The 20067-nt window shown below is 48.3% G+C and overlaps 1 protein-coding gene across 2 annotated transcripts in view; it reads right to left on the bottom strand.

The window, feature by feature from the left end:
- Positions 1-671: 671 nt before the first annotated feature.
- Positions 672-20067, bottom strand: part of CSAD (cysteine sulfinic acid decarboxylase) — a 56828-nt gene continuing 37432 nt past the window's right edge. For both annotated transcript variants that reach the window (XM_088469269.1, XM_088469268.1), the window contains exons 12-14: positions 12308-12359; positions 3984-4073; positions 672-845 (exon numbers count right to left, since the gene is read on the bottom strand). In XM_088469269.1, the coding sequence (XP_088325395.1) occupies positions 672-845; positions 3984-4073; positions 12308-12359 (316 nt within the window). The remainder of the gene's footprint in view (positions 846-3983; positions 4074-12307; positions 12360-20067) is intronic.

The raw sequence follows: 20067 nt of genomic DNA, 5'->3' as shown, positions 1-20067 counted from the left end.
ACTGATGTTGGAACCTCTCCATAGACTTCCATACACAAAGTGTCAGATGACCACAGATTTCCTGTATTAGGGTTCGCTGGATTGAATCTTTCTCCTGTATTAATCTGATAAACTAAGTACATGTCTAATTACCGTATCCAATGAATACTGTTACTTTTGCTTATATTTATAAACTTTTACCTTTTATTACAGTATATTGTGTGGTGTATTATAGTTAGTGAGTCTGTCACCTTAATATCACAGTTATTGTCTTTCCTGCAACAAAAACAAAGACACTAGATCTGGATGTCAGGACTGGTGTGGAACAGTTATGTCTGCCAAAGACCTGACTGGAAGAGTCAGCTACAAGGGGGAACTGCAAGAACTGGCAATATACTTTCCTCATCTTAAATCTTTCCAGCTCTTGTGGATTTGTGGACCTGCTTAAAGCGGAGTGACAGTGAATAGGGGACGCAGCCTTGATGGCAGCATGGGAATAGAGCCTATGCACTGTCAGAAAAAGAAGCTTTGTCCTTTCTATGCCGGCCCTTATATGAAAAACAACAGAGGTCACTGAGACCAATGCCCTCCCTTCCCAATGCCCACTCTCCCCTTGTGTTCTATCTGTGACGTAATGTTTATATCTACTGTATTTACTAATGTATCTCTCAAGGACCAAGTGTGAAGGAAATTCATAGGTCTTCTGCCAGTTTTTCTATTTCATCCAAGAAAAAGTCCAGATCTTCTTTGGTCACTTCCGGATTAGCCACAATCTGTCTGAAAAAATTGACCCTGTTCCCATGAGGCTGATATCCGACCATCATGGAGCCTTTCTTCATCATTCTCTCCTTTATGATCGGAGCTACCTGGAGGGAAATTATTTTCATTGTAGGATGCAATCTCTAATGCACTATAAGTAGCAAAGTTTATAAGTATGCTGCTAAAAACACAGAAACAGTAGTCAGTAGTTCACCACGTAATGGGGCTGATTCTAGGATGGATGCACTGCCAATGCCGGACGCACAGCCATTGCCGGATGCACTGCTGTTGCTGGATGCACTGCCGATGCCGAATGCACTGCCGATGCCGGATGCACTGCCGTTGCCGGATGCATTGCCGATGCCGGACGCACTGCCGATGCCGGACGCACTGCCGATGCCGGATGCACTGCTGTTGCTGGATGCACTGCCGATGCCGAATGCACTGCCGATGCCGGATGCACTACAGTTGCCGAGTGCACGGCCGTTGCCGGATGCACTGCCGATGCCGGACGCACTGCCGATGCCGGACGCACTGCCAATGCCGGACACAGTTGAGCAATTTATTTCTTCTGCATTCTGTGTTCCCATGCGGTGCCAGGAGGGTGACTAAGCAGACATATGGAGATGGTCCTTCTAATGAGCATGTTATGGGAGTGTCGCAGGTGTATTATGGGGTGATATTCAGACAGATGAACTTCACTTACCAAAGGGCTGGTGAAATTTTCGATAATGCGTCTGATGGTGGCATCCAAAGATGCACCATGTGGTATTTCTTCTGAAGAGTGGACATCTCAGTACATTCAGAAGCAGGGTTGTACTCCATAGAATGACTTGTAGCGGCATTTGCATTTACTCACAGAAACAATACCAGCTAAAGACGCAGATACAAGCATGGATGTGTCCGGCTCAGCATCAGGCCCTTTGTCTGAGGGCCTGATTCAAAGATTTACGCTAATGCAATTGCAACAGCAGTCACTCACGGATCGCAGTTGCTAAAATATGGTAATGCTTTCCAAAGCATAGCCGAATATAGGGACTCAGAAGCTACCTTCTCATATCAGTCCGATGACGTACAACAGCGTAAACATCGGTACCATCGATGCAGATCGGGCAGTCACACAGCATGTAAGTCAAGTCTGACCAACTGCAACCACTGCGGACTCGCAGAGAGCTCTCATGCTGCGTAGGAGATCGCAATGGCTAATTTATGCATGCACACAAAACAACATTTAAACAATCAGACAGGCCTGCATTCTTCTAACCACCTCCCCATTATCACCCCCAAACGCTGACTACCTGTCACTCACTTTGCAAATGAATCCACTGTGCGAGTGCAATTTCATTGCAATGCTGCGTGTGCACAGTGCGGCTTACATGCATGCACAATGGCTAACAATCGCTTGATCTGTGTAAATATCGGCATTGCGCCTGTCTCTGAATCAGGCCCCGAGTGTCTTATTTGCACATTTGCAGTTTTCTAAAAATTCTCTGCGTCACCCAATAAGTGGCCATGCACTAAGTGTAACGCTCTGCCCTATTGCTATCTGGCCGTTTTACTGTATCGCTTATTCTGGTGATTTATTTTCATACACATTTCAGGGAACAATTATGTTGTTTATTTTAAAAGATATTTTAGATGGTGATCTGGCTTTCAAATTATAAGAATGCATCACCCCACTTACAAGACAATGCTTACTGATTAAATGGCTTTGGCATAGTCACTATAACGTATCATTTTCAGATTTAAAAAAATGCTTTATACTAGAAATAACTGATTATTTGCCTTTTTAAATCCCTACTGTTACTTCTTTGTCATCATTGTCTCCTTACAGACGATGGAAGCTCCAATTATATTTATAGTGATTGTCCAAAGCTAAAGACAGTGGGCCTGATTCAGACCTGGAAGCTAAGCCGCGATCGCTCACTGCCAAAAGGGGCTGGGTATGCAAATTCCTCGATAGCACTATGTGGCGTAAGAACGCCCTCTATGTCTTAATGAGCGACAGCAGTGAGCGAACGCTGGTGTATAGAGATGCCCACTTTCCTTTCTTAACACGTCATCTCCAGGAAGTGTAGGATTAATCGGTAACATCAAGAGCCATCGGAGCTGCACGCAGCGCTTGAGGTAGACCCTACCCCGCTGCAAGCACTGCGATCAGATACAACCAGGTGACGTGTACAATGATGCCTCCATGCTAATTATGCACTCCCTTTAAACGCCATTTTGACGCCCAGACACGCCTACGTTCGCACCACCACTCCCCCGTTCACAAGCACCTTCCCCTGTTACCACCCACAAACGGCACTCTCTGTCACTCAAGGTAGCTCTCAGTGTTTGTGCTACGAGCGCACGATTGCTGATCGCAGTGACTGGCTCGCGCATGATGCATATGCATGCGCAGATGGGTGACAATCGCCCATAGTGAGAGATCGTGGCTTAGCGTCCGGGTCTGAATCAGGCCCAGCGGCCTGATTCAGTCCCTTTCCCTAGATGCGTGTGCTCGCTCCCAGTGTATGCAAGTGACGGCAAGGCAGGCGAACGCACGGCAAGGCATAAGAACTCCCACTATGTCTTGGCGTGCGATGGCGGTGGGTATGCAGACGCCCAGCAGCCTGTTTTTAGATGCCCACTAGCGCACGTCATCTCCAGGAAGTGTATGCAACCATCGGTACATCGGGTTCCATCGGAAGTGAATGCAGCGCTTGAGGTTGACTATACCCTACCACAAGCACTGCGAGCACTTCAGTGTATAATTCAACCAGGTGAGGTGTACTATGACGCTGGCTGTTAATTATGCACGCCTCTGAAACGGCGTTAAGATGCTCAGGCACACCTGTGTTCGCACCTCCACTCCCCCCGTTTCCCGTGGCCTGCCCCTGTTACCACCCACAAATGGCCTCTCCCGTCACTCATTCAGCTGGGCTGTCTCTGCTGGGCGAGCGAATGCTTCCCGATCGCTCGGCCTAGTTCGCACACTGCATTCGCATGCATGCACACATTGCAAAACATTGCTCGCTCCGAGCGATCGTTTGCTAGCGAATGGATCTGAATCAGGCCCTGTGTCCCAAGATAGAAATGTGATCATATGATTTTCCTAATCCTCGGCTACCCTCTTTGACCACATATGTCCCCATGACACCATATATTTTGAAATTCAGTGGAAACTTTCCATCCCCTTTAACCATTTTGATTTTTTGTTCAATTACAATACATGAAAGCTTGATAATGGAGAGTGAAAATACCTTTCCAATTCTGTCCCAGAAATTAGGAGTATTCTCTTGGCTTCGAAGGCTTGGCGGCACATACCAAAAGCATAGGTTCACAAACCGTGGCTGTAAAATAAAGATTAGTATGTACACTAGCATAAGTAACATGATTACTCACTTGTGTGTAGGTCTCTTCCTGCAAACTAAATAAGTGGAGTCTTCTGACAGTGAATGGACTCCCTTAGTGCATAGATAGACCACCTGCAGACTTGCTGATTGCACAGACCCCCATATGGCCCCACTTTACTCAGACCCCATGAACTTTCCCAGAATGTTCGGTAGCTCTCCTGGACTCCTGGAAAAGCAGATAAACCTTATGGATCCCATTCACTTCCCTAGTGAAGTGGGTGGGGTCTAGATAAGGTGATTCACTGTGAATCATGTTGAAATGGCCCCAACCCTGCTGTGTGATGCCACAAAAAGCCCCCTGCACTTGCCACTCTGTGGTCCTTGAGGGGAGGTCTTAAAGGTAGGCATAGAATAGCTGGCATGTATAAAAGACCCATAATGGACCATATTTGACACCTTTTTACAATGAGGTCATCACAGTTATTTGTCAATTTCAGTCACTTGGGCTAATTTAATTATCTGGAGTTTAAGGTATTTGTAAAGCTCAGATAATTCAAACCATATATTGCAAATAACTGAACATTACCATGACTTGCAGAGACAGGTAAGACAGGCAAGTTTGTATTGCACAAATTCCCAGACATGAGGCTGGTGTAGGGAAGGGACGTCATTCTTAAGCTCAACTGCAGTCTGCCGTCTCACCCGAACTGGGGGTAAGGGCCAATTGTTCCTTATTTCCTCTTCTGTAGTCGTGTGGATGGGAAATAGTGCGAATGAGTCCTCCACCACCAGGGCTGGCGCTTCCATTGGGCAGCTTAAGGCAGCTGCCTAAGAGCGCCAGGTCCTGAGGTGGCGGCCAGCTGAGGCTGCCTGTGAGAAAAATGAAGAATTACCTTTTTTATTGACCAAGAGTTAGCAATCTATTTCAGGTGGCTCCTGATGATGGCAGGAACGGATCTCTGAGATCGTTCTGTGCCGCCATTAATTACCTTACGCACACTGAGACAACAAGAGCGATTGCCCCTTTCTCTTCCAATTGGACGGAGGGGTCATCTGTGGGATTGAATGCTTAGGTCAGGTGCCCGCCCAATGTGCCCCACACCATGATCTGCTGCCCTCCCATGTTACCCACCAGAGGCTCCTCCGCTTCTGCTCCAGGGACAGATGCTTTCACCAGGACCCCCTGCATGTTAAGATGACCGTACAGATGAACTCGCTGCCGCACAGCTTCATACCATACTCCGAGGCAGTCACTTAGCTCCTCCGTCCTCGTAGCTCTCTGGGCAGCAGGTGACCCACGATTTGCAACGAGCCCTATATGGACTCAGGTGAGAGTGACAGCATGCGCCTCCTCCATGGTAGCTGGAGCCTAGCCTGGTGGGGTACACTGCTGAGGCTGTGCAATACTTTCACCCCAGACTGCTGTGTGTGTCTGACACTGAGTCCCGCTGTCATTGCTGGTGTCCTGCATTGCTCATCTTTACTGCCTTACCTTATCCCTCATACACCGTGACCTCGCCTCCCTGCCTATGTACTTTATTGTCAGTCTACTGTACATCTCACCAGGACTTCTAACTCTCCATTCAATATATATCTATCCCTGGCATAGCTAATATCACTGCTGCCAAATATTTATCAACTTCTCATATGCCTAGCTAGCATGGTTCTGACCAGGGCCGTATTAAGGTCTGTGGGGGCCCCTGGGCAACAAACATGTGGAAGCCCCTATTAAATGTGACAAACTGGGGGTATGCGCAATGGGGACCCCAGTAGTGTCAGTGCCCACAGTGGTAGTGCCCCATATGCAGAGCCCACAGTAGTCATGCCCTTTATGCAGTGCCCCTAGGAGTGGTGCCCCTTATGCAGTGCCCCCTATGCAATACTCCCATAAGTAGTGCCCCCAGTAGTCATGCCTCCTGTAGTAATGCCTCCTGTGGTTGTGTCCCCAATAGTAATGCCCCTTGTATAACTACCCCCAGTAGTAATACCCCTGTAGTTGTGCCCACAATAGTAATGCCCCCCAGTAATCATGCCCCCTGTGTGTGCCCAATGGTAATGCCCTAGTAGTAATGCCCCCTGTATAAATTCCCTCAGTAGTAATGCCCCCTGTAGTAGTGCCCCAGTAGTAGTGCCCCAGTAGTAATGCCCCCAAGAGTAGAGGCCCCCAATATTAATGCCCCCTGAGTGGTGCCCCCAGAGTAATGCCCCCAGTAGTAATGTCCCCCCCTGAGTAATGCCCCCAGTAGTAATCCCCCCGAGTAATGCCCCCAGTAGTAAGCCCCCCCGAGTAATGCCCCCAGTAGAAAAGCCAACTGCACTTAAAAAGAAAAAAAAATCTAATACTTACCTTCAGCCCCGCTCCCGCTGCCGTCCACGTCCATTCCGCCCAGCTGCTCCTCTGCACTATGGGAGACACGTCATGACGTCTCTCCCATAGTGCACTGCGTGAGCCGGAAGCCGGAGCTCATGAATGAGCTCCAGTCTCCGGCTCCGGCTGACACTGAGGGGAGGGAGCCGGGCGCCCGCTAGTTACAATCAGCGAGCGTCTGGCAAATAATGCCTCCCTGCGGCGCCGGGGTTAGGTTGGCCGGAGGAGGCGGAACTGGTTCCGTCTCCTCCGGTTCACATTAACCCCGATGGGTGTGGGAGCCCTTCAGGTGTGGGGGCCCAGGGACGATCGCCCCTGTCGCCCCCCCCTTAATCCGGCCCTGGTTTTGACCCTGGAAATGTCCTCAGTATGCGTGGAGGGGGAGGCTGCAGTAGGCTGGAGGTTTGCATAGGGTGCCGAGAAACCTTGCACCAGCCCTGTCTGACCACCACTCAAATGATTCATAATGACTGAAAGATCTTTGTACTATTAAACCCTACTGCTCTGACTGAGAGACTGGCACAAGTGCCACAATGAAGACAGTCCAAAATATTAATAATACAATCAAATATGAACATTCTGCTTGATGCTATTTGAGTGGAAGTGATACAAAGAGGCTGATACCGAGTTGTTTGCAAACTGGATATAAATTACTTTAAAAAATATTTATATTATAATATATTTTTCATGTGCAAAATTTAACATGCATGACAGTCATCAACAATAGCATACATGTATGTGTCTGGTTTACCCCAGGCACATACCACAGACACTTACATCCCACTTGCACATGTTGTAAACAACTTATTTTATATTAGGCATCAATTAAACTTCAAAAACCTCTGTAAGGGCCTGATGCAGAGGTGCAGGCAGTTCATGAGTGGCTGTCATTTCTCACGGATTTGCAAATGCAAAAGTCTGCAAATGTCAGCTTGAGCATTCTTCTTGTGTACTTCTGTGTAATGGACTGAGCAAACCCCGGAACGCCCACTTTGCGTATCTGTGCAATGCTCTTCTGAGCTGAACCACCAACAATGCACCTCTCCCAATGGACTGACTCCGTTACTCATCAGGAGGGCCACTGCCTTGATCTTGTATTCACCAGGCTATGCACAGTTTCTGATTTCACTAATGCTCCTTTCCCTCTCAGAGCACAACCTTATTATCTGCACACTCTCCTCCATTACATCAATGTCATTGAAATTAACCAAACCTAAACCCCATAGAAATATTAATGCTATTAACTTTCAACAACTATCTACCTCTCTACAACAACTACTCTCACCAATTTTCTACATTCACTCCTCCTGAGACTGCTGCAGCACACCTAAACCAGATTCTAGAAAAAGTCCTCGATGAAGTAGCTCCAGCTACCCATAACACACCACGTAGAGTTAGACGTCAACCGTGGCATTCTAATTTAACAAGGCATCTACAAAAACTCTCTCGTAAAGTTGAACGTCAATGGCGAAAGTCTCATACTCCAAGTGACTTCCTCACATATAAGACTCTCTACAACTCTTATCGTATTGCCTCGGACACTGCCAAACAAAAATATTTCCAATCTCTAATCTCTGCTCAAGCCTCTAACCCCACTTTTTAATACATTTAAACTGTTTCTTACCCCTCCCTCACCCAAACCACCTGCTACTATCTGTGTGGAAGATCTTGCTTCCTATTTTAGGGGCAAGATTGATGAATTCCAAAATTAAATGGTATGCTCTTCCTCAGCTAGTGACCTGCTCAATTCCCTACCTAAACCCTCTGCCACATTCTCTTCATTTGATCTCACAAATGAAGATTAAGTATCTACACTCTTCTCATCCTCCTACTCTATTACCTCTCCTCTAGATCATATACCCTCACAAATCAGTAAAGCTCTGTCTCCTGTGCTTATCGAAATCCTAACTAAAATCAGTAATCTCTCTCTCTACTGGCAACTTTCCATCACTGTTCAAGCATGCAGTTATTACTCCCATTCAGAAAAAACTAAGGCCCTCATTCAGAGCCACTCGCTATTTGCGGTCGTTCGTTCTAAAACAAGGGGTGGCTATTCAAATGAACCGTTCGCTGTTTGCGGTCTGTTCACGCCTCTAGGTCTGAACGAGCGAACAAAACTTGCATTCGTTTTTTGGAAAAATACGCCCCCTGGCCGCTCGCATCCTACGTCATGTCCGCTATTTATTAGATTAATCGAGTACATCGACCAGGGTATGAACTGCTCGCTATTCTTGTGGTTGGTTTTTGCTACCACAATTTTGCGAGCAGTTCTGGCTATAAAAGAACCCAGTGACGTGGTCAATGACGCTGCTGTTTTAAATATGCACACCCATAAAACGCCCGTTTTGACCTTTAAGCACGCCTGCGATCGGATCTCCACTCCCCGTTTTCAAGCACCTTCCCCTGTTACCACCCACATACGCCTCTTTCTGTCACTCAAATTATCAGGCATTCGCTATTTTGCGAGCACATGAATTTCGGCCGCACTGAGTGGTTCGCGCATGCGTATTACGATCCGTACGCATGCGCAGTTGGGCAAACATCGCTCGGAGCGAACGAGCAGCCACTTGCGTCCGGCTCTGAATCAGGGCCTAAATTCTGACCCTAACACTCTCTCAAATTACCGTCCTATGTCCCAGCTCCCATGCCTCTCCAAGCTACTTGAGAGACTTGTCTACACCCGCGTCACACACTTTCTTAACTCACACAACTTATTGGACCCAATTCAGTCCAGCTTTAGTTCCCAACAGAGAGAGCAAATGATCTGGTCACTGCCAAGGCTAAAGGCCATTACTCACTCCTACTTCTAGATCTCTCTGTGTCACAAACCGTGCTAGAGACCTCCGTCAGAGACCCCTGCATCTTCCCATGCGCTAGTGTCATCGCGGCCACTGCTTTCAGGGGAATCCAGAGTGGTTCCTTGCATCCCCGCTGTTGCCTAGCTGTTCCTGCTGCCTCTCCATGCACTTTCTGTGCTTCTGCATGCCAGACCTCCGGATCATGGGCGCAGCCATCTTGGATCAGGTCAGGTGAACCAACCCCATCCAGTCAGCAGCGCTCTCCAGTGACTCCAGCCAATCAGGGGTATAAAAGCCCTTCACTGAATCTGTCTCATTGCCAGTACAATAGTGCTCTTGCTCTAGCCAGACCTATGCTTCTGAGCCCTGCTGTTTCCAGTCCCAGTTCCAGTTCACCTGTGACTCTGTTCCTGTGTACTCCAGCCGGTAGTACTCCTGCCCAATCCAGCACACTCCATCCCGGAGTTCTATTCCAAGTGCTCACCCAATCCAGCACACTCCATCCCGGAGTTCTATTCCAAGTGCTCACCCAATCCAGCACACTCCATCCCGGAGATCTATTCAAAGTGCTTCCCCAATCCTGCATACTCCATCCAGGAGATATATTCTACTCTGCTACAGTATTCAACTCAGTATTCAACTCATCTACAAGTTCTACAGTATTTAACCCTGCAATTCTCCTCCACAGTACCTCCTGAACCTCAGAGACTTTTGTGTTTGTTTTAAGTATCTGCAGTTGTGCATCCCTGCACCAAGAACTTTATTTACCATCACTCAGTTAGTCCTCTTTCATCTGTATGTTAAAGAATTACATTAAACCATCTACATTCAAACTCCCTTCTGGTCCAGGTGTCTCTGTCACTCAACCCAGCTTGGGTCCACCCCTTCCAATTTCCCAACCCGTGACACTCTGCTGCTTTTGACACTGTTGACCACTCTCTTCTCATACAAACACTACAATCCCTAGGTCTTAAGGACACAGCTCTTTCTTAGTTCTCTTCCTACCTATCTGATCGCTCTTTTACTGTTCGTTTTTCTGATTCTGCCTCCTCTTCGCTACCTCTATCAGTTGGAGTCCCGCAAAGCTCTGTCTTATGTCCTCTGCTATTCTCAATCTATACCACCTCTCTTGGCAAACTAATCCGCTCTTTTGGATTTTAGTACCATCTGTATGCGGATGATACTCAAATCTACCTATCTTCCCCAGATTTATTGCCATCTGTATTGGTCCGTGTCACTGAATGTCTTTCTGCCATTTCATCTTGGATGTCATCTCGCCACCTAAAACTTAATATTTGTAAAACAGAGTTATTATATTTCCACCGGCCAATAGTAGTTACAAAACTAATCTCTCTATCACTGTTGATAACTTGACAATCCACCCTGCCCCACAAGCTCGCTGCCTTGGAGTCATCCTTGACTCTGAACTCTCCTTTGTTCCCCACATTCAATCTGTCTCAAAATCATGTTACATACATCTAAAAAACATATTCAAAATTTGACCATATCTCACACAAGACACTGCAAAAACTCTAATCCATGCACTTATTATTTCCCGCATTGACTATTGCAATAGCCTCCTTACTGGTCTTCCTAAAAACAGGCTATCGCCATCACAATCCATTATGAATGCAGCTGCGAGGCTTATCTTCCTTGCCAAATGTTCATCGTCTGCTGCCCCGTCTGTCAGTCCCTCCATTGGTGGCCGGTTTTCTACCGTACTCAATACAAAATACTTTTACTTACACATAAGGCTATTAACAAAACCATACCAACATACATCTCTTCACTCATCTCAAAATATCTCCCAACCCGACCCATCTGCTCAGCACAAGATCTGCGTCTCTCATCCATTACTTGCTCCCATTAATGGTTACAGGACTTTCTGCGGGCTGCATCCACTCTATGCAATGCCTTACCATGCACAATAAGACTTTCCTCTAGTCTCCAATCCTTCAAGCATTCCCTGAAAACTCACCTCTTCAGGCAAGCTTATCAGACTCCAGAACCGCCCACATAACCTTCATAGCTTCCATATATAATTACATCCCCTGTCACAGTCCACACACAACCTCACACATTGTCTCTCACATCCTCATGACATTTGGCCAACATTCCAGTGTGCCTGAATCATGCAGCCAACCAAGAAACTGTGCATTCTGGCTGGACCAAAATGCAATATATAGCACCTATCCTTGTGTATCAATGCTTATTTTCCTTTAGATTCTAAGCTTGCAAGCAGGGCCCTCTTACCTCTATGTCTGTCTGTTATTACCCAGTTTTGTTCTATTAATGTTTACAATTGTAAAGCGCAACGGAATATGCTGCACTATATAAGAAACTGTTAATAAATAAATAATGCACCATTGGTCGCAACATCGACTTCTCGAATAGCCCCTGTCTGGCGCACAGCCGCCCTTGTAACTTTCTCAAAGTATGGCCACTGTGGCTGCAGTGCTGTGAAAGAGAATGCAGCCGCATGCTGTAACACGCCCATGACACTCCCATGCCACCTCCTGTTTTTGTGATCTATGTAGGTCACCTCCCAGTCAGGTGGGTTGCTGCCCAGTGATGCCAGTCAATGAGTGTTGTGTCTGTCATACAATGGGGATGAGCAATGAGGAGAGCTACGTCACCAGTCCCCGCCCACATCCTCATACACAGGAAGTAGAGCTGACAGTGGGCGTGTCAGTCCTTGCACATTTGGACACACGGATGTACACCATGGAAGGATTTTGCAACTGCATTTGCATAAAGTCGCACCGACCGACAAAAGATACAGACACAGATGCAACTGTGCACAATATAGCTTTTACAGTTGTATATGCATTTTTTTCCCAGTCTGTATATACAATTGCACTGTCCTGCCTTTTCCTCCCATTCAGTAGCAGAATCATGGACACCTGCAGTATATATACATGCACGCGCTGCACAGGGCATGTACATTGGGAATTCTTGCTATTGGAGCTGTCGTAGTTCTCACCTTGCATCAGCCCCAATGTGTCTCATGCAGTAATTACATTTTTTTTAGTATAATATATAATTAAAAGTAGAGCCAAACATGCCTCCATAACAAGAATGAAGCCTTCCCTATTCTTCATCTGCTCTGTCAGGTATCTGAAAGATACAATGAAGTGCTTTAATAACATATACAATCAGAACTAGGCACAATAGCGTATAAAAAAATGTCAAATATATGTATATGGTCCAGTTAAAGCAGCCACCCAGTAGTTAAATTTGAATGGCCAATTAAGACCAAACATAACTAACATGAAATCATATCATAGGGGGCACTCAGATATGTTACGGAACACATAATATATTAAAATAATTTAATTACATATAAAACTATATAATGGTATTTAAACCATAAAACAATAGCTATTCCAAACCTCACATAAAAATACCACATCCACCTTATAGATAGAAACAAGCTTGATATGTGCATATACTATTATATTAGAAGTATTTGCTGGGCACACAGAGCCTCTTATGTTTGTAATAAAAATAGAATCCGTCTCAATCCAGACGTGTCCAGATAACTAGCCTCCATCTCAGCCAAGAGCAACAAATGTCCCGGTATAGTTACCCAGCTTTATCACGGCACTCTGTCCTCTCAAGCTATTTGCTGATCCGGTTTCCAAAGAATAAACTCCAGCTGCGGCTTTGATCAACAGACAGCGCAGGCACTGACTGCTCCCTCATCACTGCGGTTAGGTTAATCACGGGGAGTTCCATTCAGATGTTAATAAAATTTTAAGGTGGTGGGTAAGTATAAATTTAACGCGTTTCTCCATCCAGGTGCTCAGACAGTTTCATCAGAAGGTAAGTAGAGGAACAGGTAGTCAGTGTATCCTTAAATACCGCTCTTATCCTATCATAGGCAAGTATACTAATTCTCTAATAAAGATCAAAGCAGCAGCTGGAAGTCTTTTTTGGAAACCGGACCAGCAAATACCTTAAGAGCACTGAGTGCCATGATAAAGCTGGGTAACGGGTAACCATAGCGGGACATTTGTTGCTCTTTACTCTATTACAAATGGAATAGGCTCTGTGTGCCCAGCAAACACTTCTAATTTAATAGTATTTGCACATATCAAGCTTGTTTCTATCTATAAGGTGGATGTGGTATTGTTATGTGAAGTAGGTTTGGAATAGCTATTGTTTTATGGTTTAAATACCATCATATAGTTTTATATGTAATAAACTTATTTTAATATATTATGTATCCCGTAACATTTTTGAGCACCCCCTATGATATGATTTCATGTTAGTTATGCTTTAGTTAACACTTTATTATACATTGAGATGATTATATCAGAACTTCAACAGATCTATTGATAAGGAAGACATGACAGTCCTACTTGTTGCATTTGATTGGAGGTAGCATGGATTGAGCTGTGCTGTCAGCTCTGCTTTGTACTTTAATGTGCTCTTGAGAACACATTCTTATTTATTCTATATATGTATTGGGGCTGATGTAGCGTTGAATGCAAGTACATAAGTGGAGCACATCTTGTGTGTCTTTGCTCTGTGCATGCTCCGGGAGTGTATACAACGGATGATGATGATGATTAATGATTGCTGTGAACCAAGAGTACAGGTAGGGACAATATGGTCACAGAGATGTGTACAATTCTGCATACAGGCAAATATATGCAATAAGTTCTGTGCACAGTACACGGGAACAATTACAGCTGACTTGGGTTCATTTCTGCATCAGCCCCATTAGGTTTGCATTCAGTGAATGTAAAATGTCATTGTTTCCTAAAAGGAAACATAACACCACTCTAGAGTTAAAAGTCATTTATGAACGTGCACAAAGTTTACATCATGTGTTGGAAGGAGATGTGTAGATATCACATGATAAATGCAGACATGGCACTAAAATATCATAGTGCCACTATCCAGTTGTACTTTTACAGGAAAAATATGAGATATGGTAAGAACTTACCCTTGTTATCTCTATTTCTACGAAGTCCATAGGGTTCCACAGGATACCTTGGGGTATAGGTGTGACGTCAGTCATCGGGCACCATAGAGTTAAGCTTTCAGCCTCCCAGGATGCACTAGAGTCCCCCTCCTATACCCCGCCCCCGAGCCAAGGCACCTCAGTTTTGTACCAAGCCATTGGCCGGAGGAGGAGAAGGAAGAGAGAGAAAGAAGAGCTGGATACACACAAGAATCACATTCTCACCAGAGGGAGATGGAAAAACCAGTGACCAGAGCAAAGCCCATCTGCAGCACAGGTGCGACAGGGCGGGAGTCCTGTGGAACCCTATGGACTTTGTAGAAATAGAGATAACAAGGGTAAGTTCTTACCATATCTCATATTTTCTACTTCAGGGTCCATAGGGTATCCACAGGATACCTTGGGGATGTCCCAAAGCAGTATCCTTTAAGGGTGGGGATGCTCCTGTGCTGAAAGGAGAATCCGCTGCCCGAAGGAGGCATCCTGAGAGGCGAAGGTGTCAAACCTGTAATACCTCACGAAGGTATGGACAGAGGACCACGTAGCAGCCTTGCAGATTTGGACTGCAGAGGCACCACACCGAGCTGCCCATGAAGGACCCACAGACCTAGTGGAATGAGCCTTCAGAGAAGGAGGAACCGGCAGACCTTCATGAAGATAAGCTTCAGAAATAGCCATACGGATCCAGGCTGCCAAAGTTTGCTTTGAAGCAGGCCAACCCTTTTTACGGAAGCCATAGAGGACAAACAAGGCGTCCGACTTCCTAAACGTAGAAGTGCGGTCAACATAAGTCCTTAAGGCCCGCACAACATCCAAAGTGGCCTCACTCACTGAAAGGCCAGGTGAGTTAAAGGCCGGAACAACTATTTCCTCGTTAACATGAAACTGGGAAACAACTTAGGGAAGAAATTCAGGACGAGTGCGGAGCACTGCCCTGTTCCCATGAAAAATCAAGAAAGGGGGTCTACTAGAAAGAGCCCCTAAGTCAGAAACACGTCTGGCCGAAGCTATGGCCAGAAGGAAAACAGTCTTAGCTGTTAGCCATTTAAGATCCACTGAGCCCAGTGGTTCAAACGGCGGTCCCTGGAGAGCCCTCAGGACCACAGCCAAATCCCAAGGCACCACAGGTGGAACAAAGGGTGGCTGAATGCGGAGAACACCTTGCATAAAGGTGCGCACATCCGGGATTGTAACAATCCTACGGTGAAACCAGACAGACAGGGCCGAAACCTGTACCTTCAAAGAAGCAAGGCGAAGCCCATGATCTAGTCCCGCTTGTAGGAAGGCGAGTATCCGAGACAGATGAAACTCCCGCGGTGCATAACCTCTCGGTCGACACCACTGGAAGAACGTATGCCACACGCGATGATATATCCTCGTGGAAGACGGTTTCCGAGCTCATAACATGGTACGCACCACAGAGCTGGAAAACCCCCTGGACCTTAACATGGCTGTCTCAACAGCCACGCCGTCAAAGACAGCCGAGTCAGGTCCGGGTGAAGACAAGGACCCTGCGACAGAAGGTCCGGTCATAGCGGCAACCGCAGAGGACTGTCCACGGACAGACCCTGAAGGTCTGAGAACCAGTGCCTTCTGGGCCACGCGGGAGCTATCAACAGGAGCGTCCCTCCTTCCTGTTTGAATTTCCGGATTACTCGTGGAAGAAGAGAAACCGGAGGAAACAGGTAAGCGAACCGGAACGTCCACCGGACGAACAGAGCATCCACCAGAGACGCCTTTTCGTCTCTTGTGCGAGACCCGTACACCGGCAACTTGTTGTTGTGCCGGGACGCCATGAGGTCGATCTCTGGAAGACCCCACTTGTCCACCAGAAGTTGAAAAACGCAGGGACCATTCCCCTGGATGAACGTCCTGGTGACTGAGAAAGTCCGCCTCCCAATTTAGCACTCCCGGGATGAAGACAGCTGATATGGCCGGAAGATTGTGCTCCGCCCATACCAGGATCCGAGACACCTCTACGAGAGCCGCCCGACTTCGGGTTCCTCCTTGCCGGTTTATGTAGGCCACGGTGGTAGCGTTGTCCGACTGGACCTGCACTGGTCGACCCTGGAGAACCCGATGTGCCTGCTGGAGGGCATTGAAGACCGCTCGGAGTTCCAAGATATTTATTGGAAGCTCCGCTTCTGCCGGAGTCCACCTGCCCTGGAACAAGTGTGGACCCAAAACTGCTCCCCAGCCCCGAAGACTGGCGTCCGTTGTCAACAGGACCCAATTTGGTACCCAGAATGGACGTCCCTTGTTGAGATGGGTCATCTGCAACCACCAGGCAAGAGACAGGCGAACCTCCGGGGTGAGCACTATCGTCTGGGATTTTAGAGACTGAGGGAGCCCGTACCACTTGGACAGGATCAGATGCTGCAGAGGTCTGGAGTGAAACTGGGCATATTCCACCATGTCGAACACCAACACCATGGAGCCCAGTAACCTCATCGCTGAGTGGAGAGACACCCGGTGGCTGTGCAGACAACTGCGCACCCTCGACTGTAAAGCAGAGATCTTTTCCCCTGTCACAAAGATCCTTTGCTGTCCCGAGTCCAATAAGGCTCCGAGGTGCAGAATCCGCTGAGATGGGATTAGAGTGGACTTCTGCCAGTTTATTAACCAGCCGTGCCGTTGCAGTAGCGCAACGGTCAGGTCCAAGTGGTGCAGAAGGAGCTCCGGAGATCCTGCCACTAATAAAAGGTCGTCCAAGTACGGCAACATGCGGACTCCCTGCAGCCGCAGAGAAGCCGCCATGACTGCCATCACCTTGGTGAACACACGCGGTGCTGTCGCCAGGCCAAAAGGAAACGCCCGAAACTGAAAGTGGTCGCTGCGGATTGCAAACCTGAGGAACTGTTGATGGCGCAAAAGAATAGGGACATGCAGGTAAGCGTTCTGTATGTCCAATGACACCATGTAGTCCCCAGGTTCCAGAATGATGGACCATAGGGTCTCCATCCGAAACTTCGGCACCCGCAAAAACTTGTTGAGAGCTTTGAGGTTGAGAATCGGACGATATGACCCATTGGGTTTCTGCACCAAAAAGAGATTGGAATAGAAACCCTGGCCCCTCTGGGAGAATGGAACAGGCACTATAACTCCAGCCTGGAGCATAGCGTGCAAGACCTTCCGCAGCTCCGTGGCCTTGTTCCGGTCTGATGGTAGACCCGTGGTGAAAAATCGAGCCGGGGGTCTGTGCCGGAAAGAGAGGGCATACCTGTGGGAGACCACCTCGAGAACCCACTTGTCTGTCGTGGTGACCGACCAACGCCGGGCGAACTGCAGCAGGCGGCCTCCCACTTTGGGATCCCCCAAAGGGAGGCCCGGACCATCAGGCCGCAGGCTTGTCATCTGGCTTAGAGGCCGGACGTCTGGTACTCCAGGCCTGCTTCCGGGGCTTGGCCGATTTCTTGGGACCAGCCTGTCGGGGAAAAGACTGTGGTTTGGGCCTGCCCTGGGCCCTATAAGACCGAAAGGACGATGGTCCTGAACCAGAAGGTACAGCGGCCGACGGGAGACATGCCGATTTGGCTGCCGTCAGTGTGGCTACAATCTTGTCCAGATCTGGACCGAAGAGAACTTCTCCGTTAAAGGGCAATGCCTCCAAACCCTTTTTGGAATCAGCGTCCGCCTTCCAGGATCGCAACCACAAGGTGCGACGAGCAGCCACCGCTGCTGAAGAAATTCGAGACACCAGGGTACTAATGTCTAAGGCCGCCTCGTTGATATAAGTGGCCGAATCACGGAGATTACCAATCAACTCCGCCTGCTCAGCCGGACAGTCGGAATCAAAGGACGCCTCCAACGAATCCGCCCAGCGCTCCATAGCTCTGGCAACCCAGCAAATGGCCATAGCCGGCCGCGCTGCCCCCCCCCCGCAAGGGAATAAGTGGACTTCAGGCAGATCTCCACCTTGCGGTCCGTAGCATCCTTAAGGGAGGACATGGATGGCATTGGTAACGTGGCACTACGGACAAGACGTGTCACATGAGAATCCACCTGTGGAGGGGATTCCCACTTAGCAAAATAATTATCCGCGAACGGATAAGCCACCGCCAGACGCCTCTGCGGCTGGTATCGCTTGCCAGGCTGTTTCTACGCCTCCTCTAAATGGTCCACCAACTGACCCGAAAGAGGAAAGACTGTGGCGTCACCCTTCACATCTTTAAAAAAGGCATACTTGGATTTAGCCGCTGGGGGAACTTCGTCCTCAATCACCAAGGCTGTGCGGAGTGCCCGAATAAGTCCAGGAATATACACCTTGGTCCTAGCGTCTGCGTCCTTAGTATGGAGAGGTTCCTGATCGTAAGGATCCAGAATCTCCCCATCATCAGACGTCCCTTCGTCATCCTCATAAGGAGCCGACAGAGACGCCACCGGCCGTTTATGTGGCCGCATCACAGACTCCCCTTGCAACACATCCGACAAGTGCTGTACAGAACTCGTCAGGGAGTTAACCCACGCCGGCTCCTGAACCCATCTGTGTAAACGTGGGCTGCGGAGCTAACTGGCCCACTAAGGTTGTAAGCGCCTGAGCGAAACAAGCCCAGGGCGGCTCCTGTACCGGTGCTGTAACCGCGCCAATGACAAACACTGCCGGCAGAGGCCCTCCGCGCTACCCTCCCCCTCCGCTAAAGGCACTTTACACGTAGTACACTGTAGCCGGAGAGGAAAGTCACTTTCAGGCATGATGGTATAAAGTATGTGACCCCTCTCACCAATTGTTTTTAAAAAGGCGAGAGACCACCCTGCAGCACCGCACCGCAAGGGCTTTAGCAGAAAGAACAGGGACAGTAATAAGGCTGACAGTCAGAAATGGAAAGTACAGGCAGCAGCGCTAGCACAGTCACATACAATGCAAAGAAACTCAATTCCTGCACTAACCAGCGCTGATAATCAACTACACAGACACAGAGCCTGGTAGGACACAGCGCTGCATACACAGACCTGACCACAGCGGAGGAGAGGTATGCGGGGGGACCCAGACCATAATGCCTCCGTCCAGACTTCCAGCAGCGTTCACCATGCGTTCTTGAAGATGGCCGCCAAGGAGCAGAGAGGAGGCTGGCCTGGGGGAGGAGCGCTGCCACAGGGCCAGTCGGCGTGTTGCAGAGAGGGCTGTGTGCAGCGGGGGAGGCGCCGGCTGTGAGACAGGGAAGGCGCGCTCCCCTGGCATGCATTTAACCCCCGGGACGCCGCAGCGCTACCGCTCTGCTGCGGTCCGCTGTCCCAGGGGGGTAGTGGAAGCGCAGGTTACATACCTGGCTCCACGCTGCTGCCAGTCCCCAGGGAGCCCCCTGCCTGGGGACTCTGGACCATGTAACAGCGGGGACCCACCGCGGGACCCCGCCGCTTACCTTGCTGTCCCCCTTGATTCCGGCCATGGTCCGGAACATCTGGGGTCACCGCTAGCTGTGACCCCAGATGCTCACCAGCATCCCCGGATCGGTACCGGCGTTCTGGTACTGGCGGGAGTGTAGGGAAGACAGCATGGACATCAGGACTGACTGTCCATGCTGTACTTCCAGATGTGCTGCCACAGCTGCATGTAGAAAACTTCAGGGGCTCTTCTTAGCCCCCACTCCAACAGGTGCACCCGACATTAGCCTCTTGTAAAAATAACATGTTTACTCCCATATGCTGAGTCTGTAGCCAGGTTTACATCATCCACTACATAAATATTTTTTAATATTTGCACCAAATCCTATAATCTGTGCAAAATCTTTAGCAACTGCAGAGGCGAATCAGAAGCGGCGGCTGGTGCATGTGACCGATGTCGTGCCCAGCGTGTATTTGCACCAACACTCAGGTACCCGCATTAGATATGTCTACTGACAGTCATACTGTATA

This window comes from Taudactylus pleione, unplaced genomic scaffold (genome assembly GCF_031769625.1).
Source record: "Taudactylus pleione unplaced genomic scaffold, aTauple2 ptg000089l, whole genome shotgun sequence".
Lineage (NCBI taxonomy): Eukaryota > Metazoa > Chordata > Amphibia > Anura > Myobatrachidae > Taudactylus > Taudactylus pleione.
The sequence above is the reverse complement of the archived record's forward strand: the minus strand, read 5'-3'. Positions and strand labels throughout refer to the sequence as shown.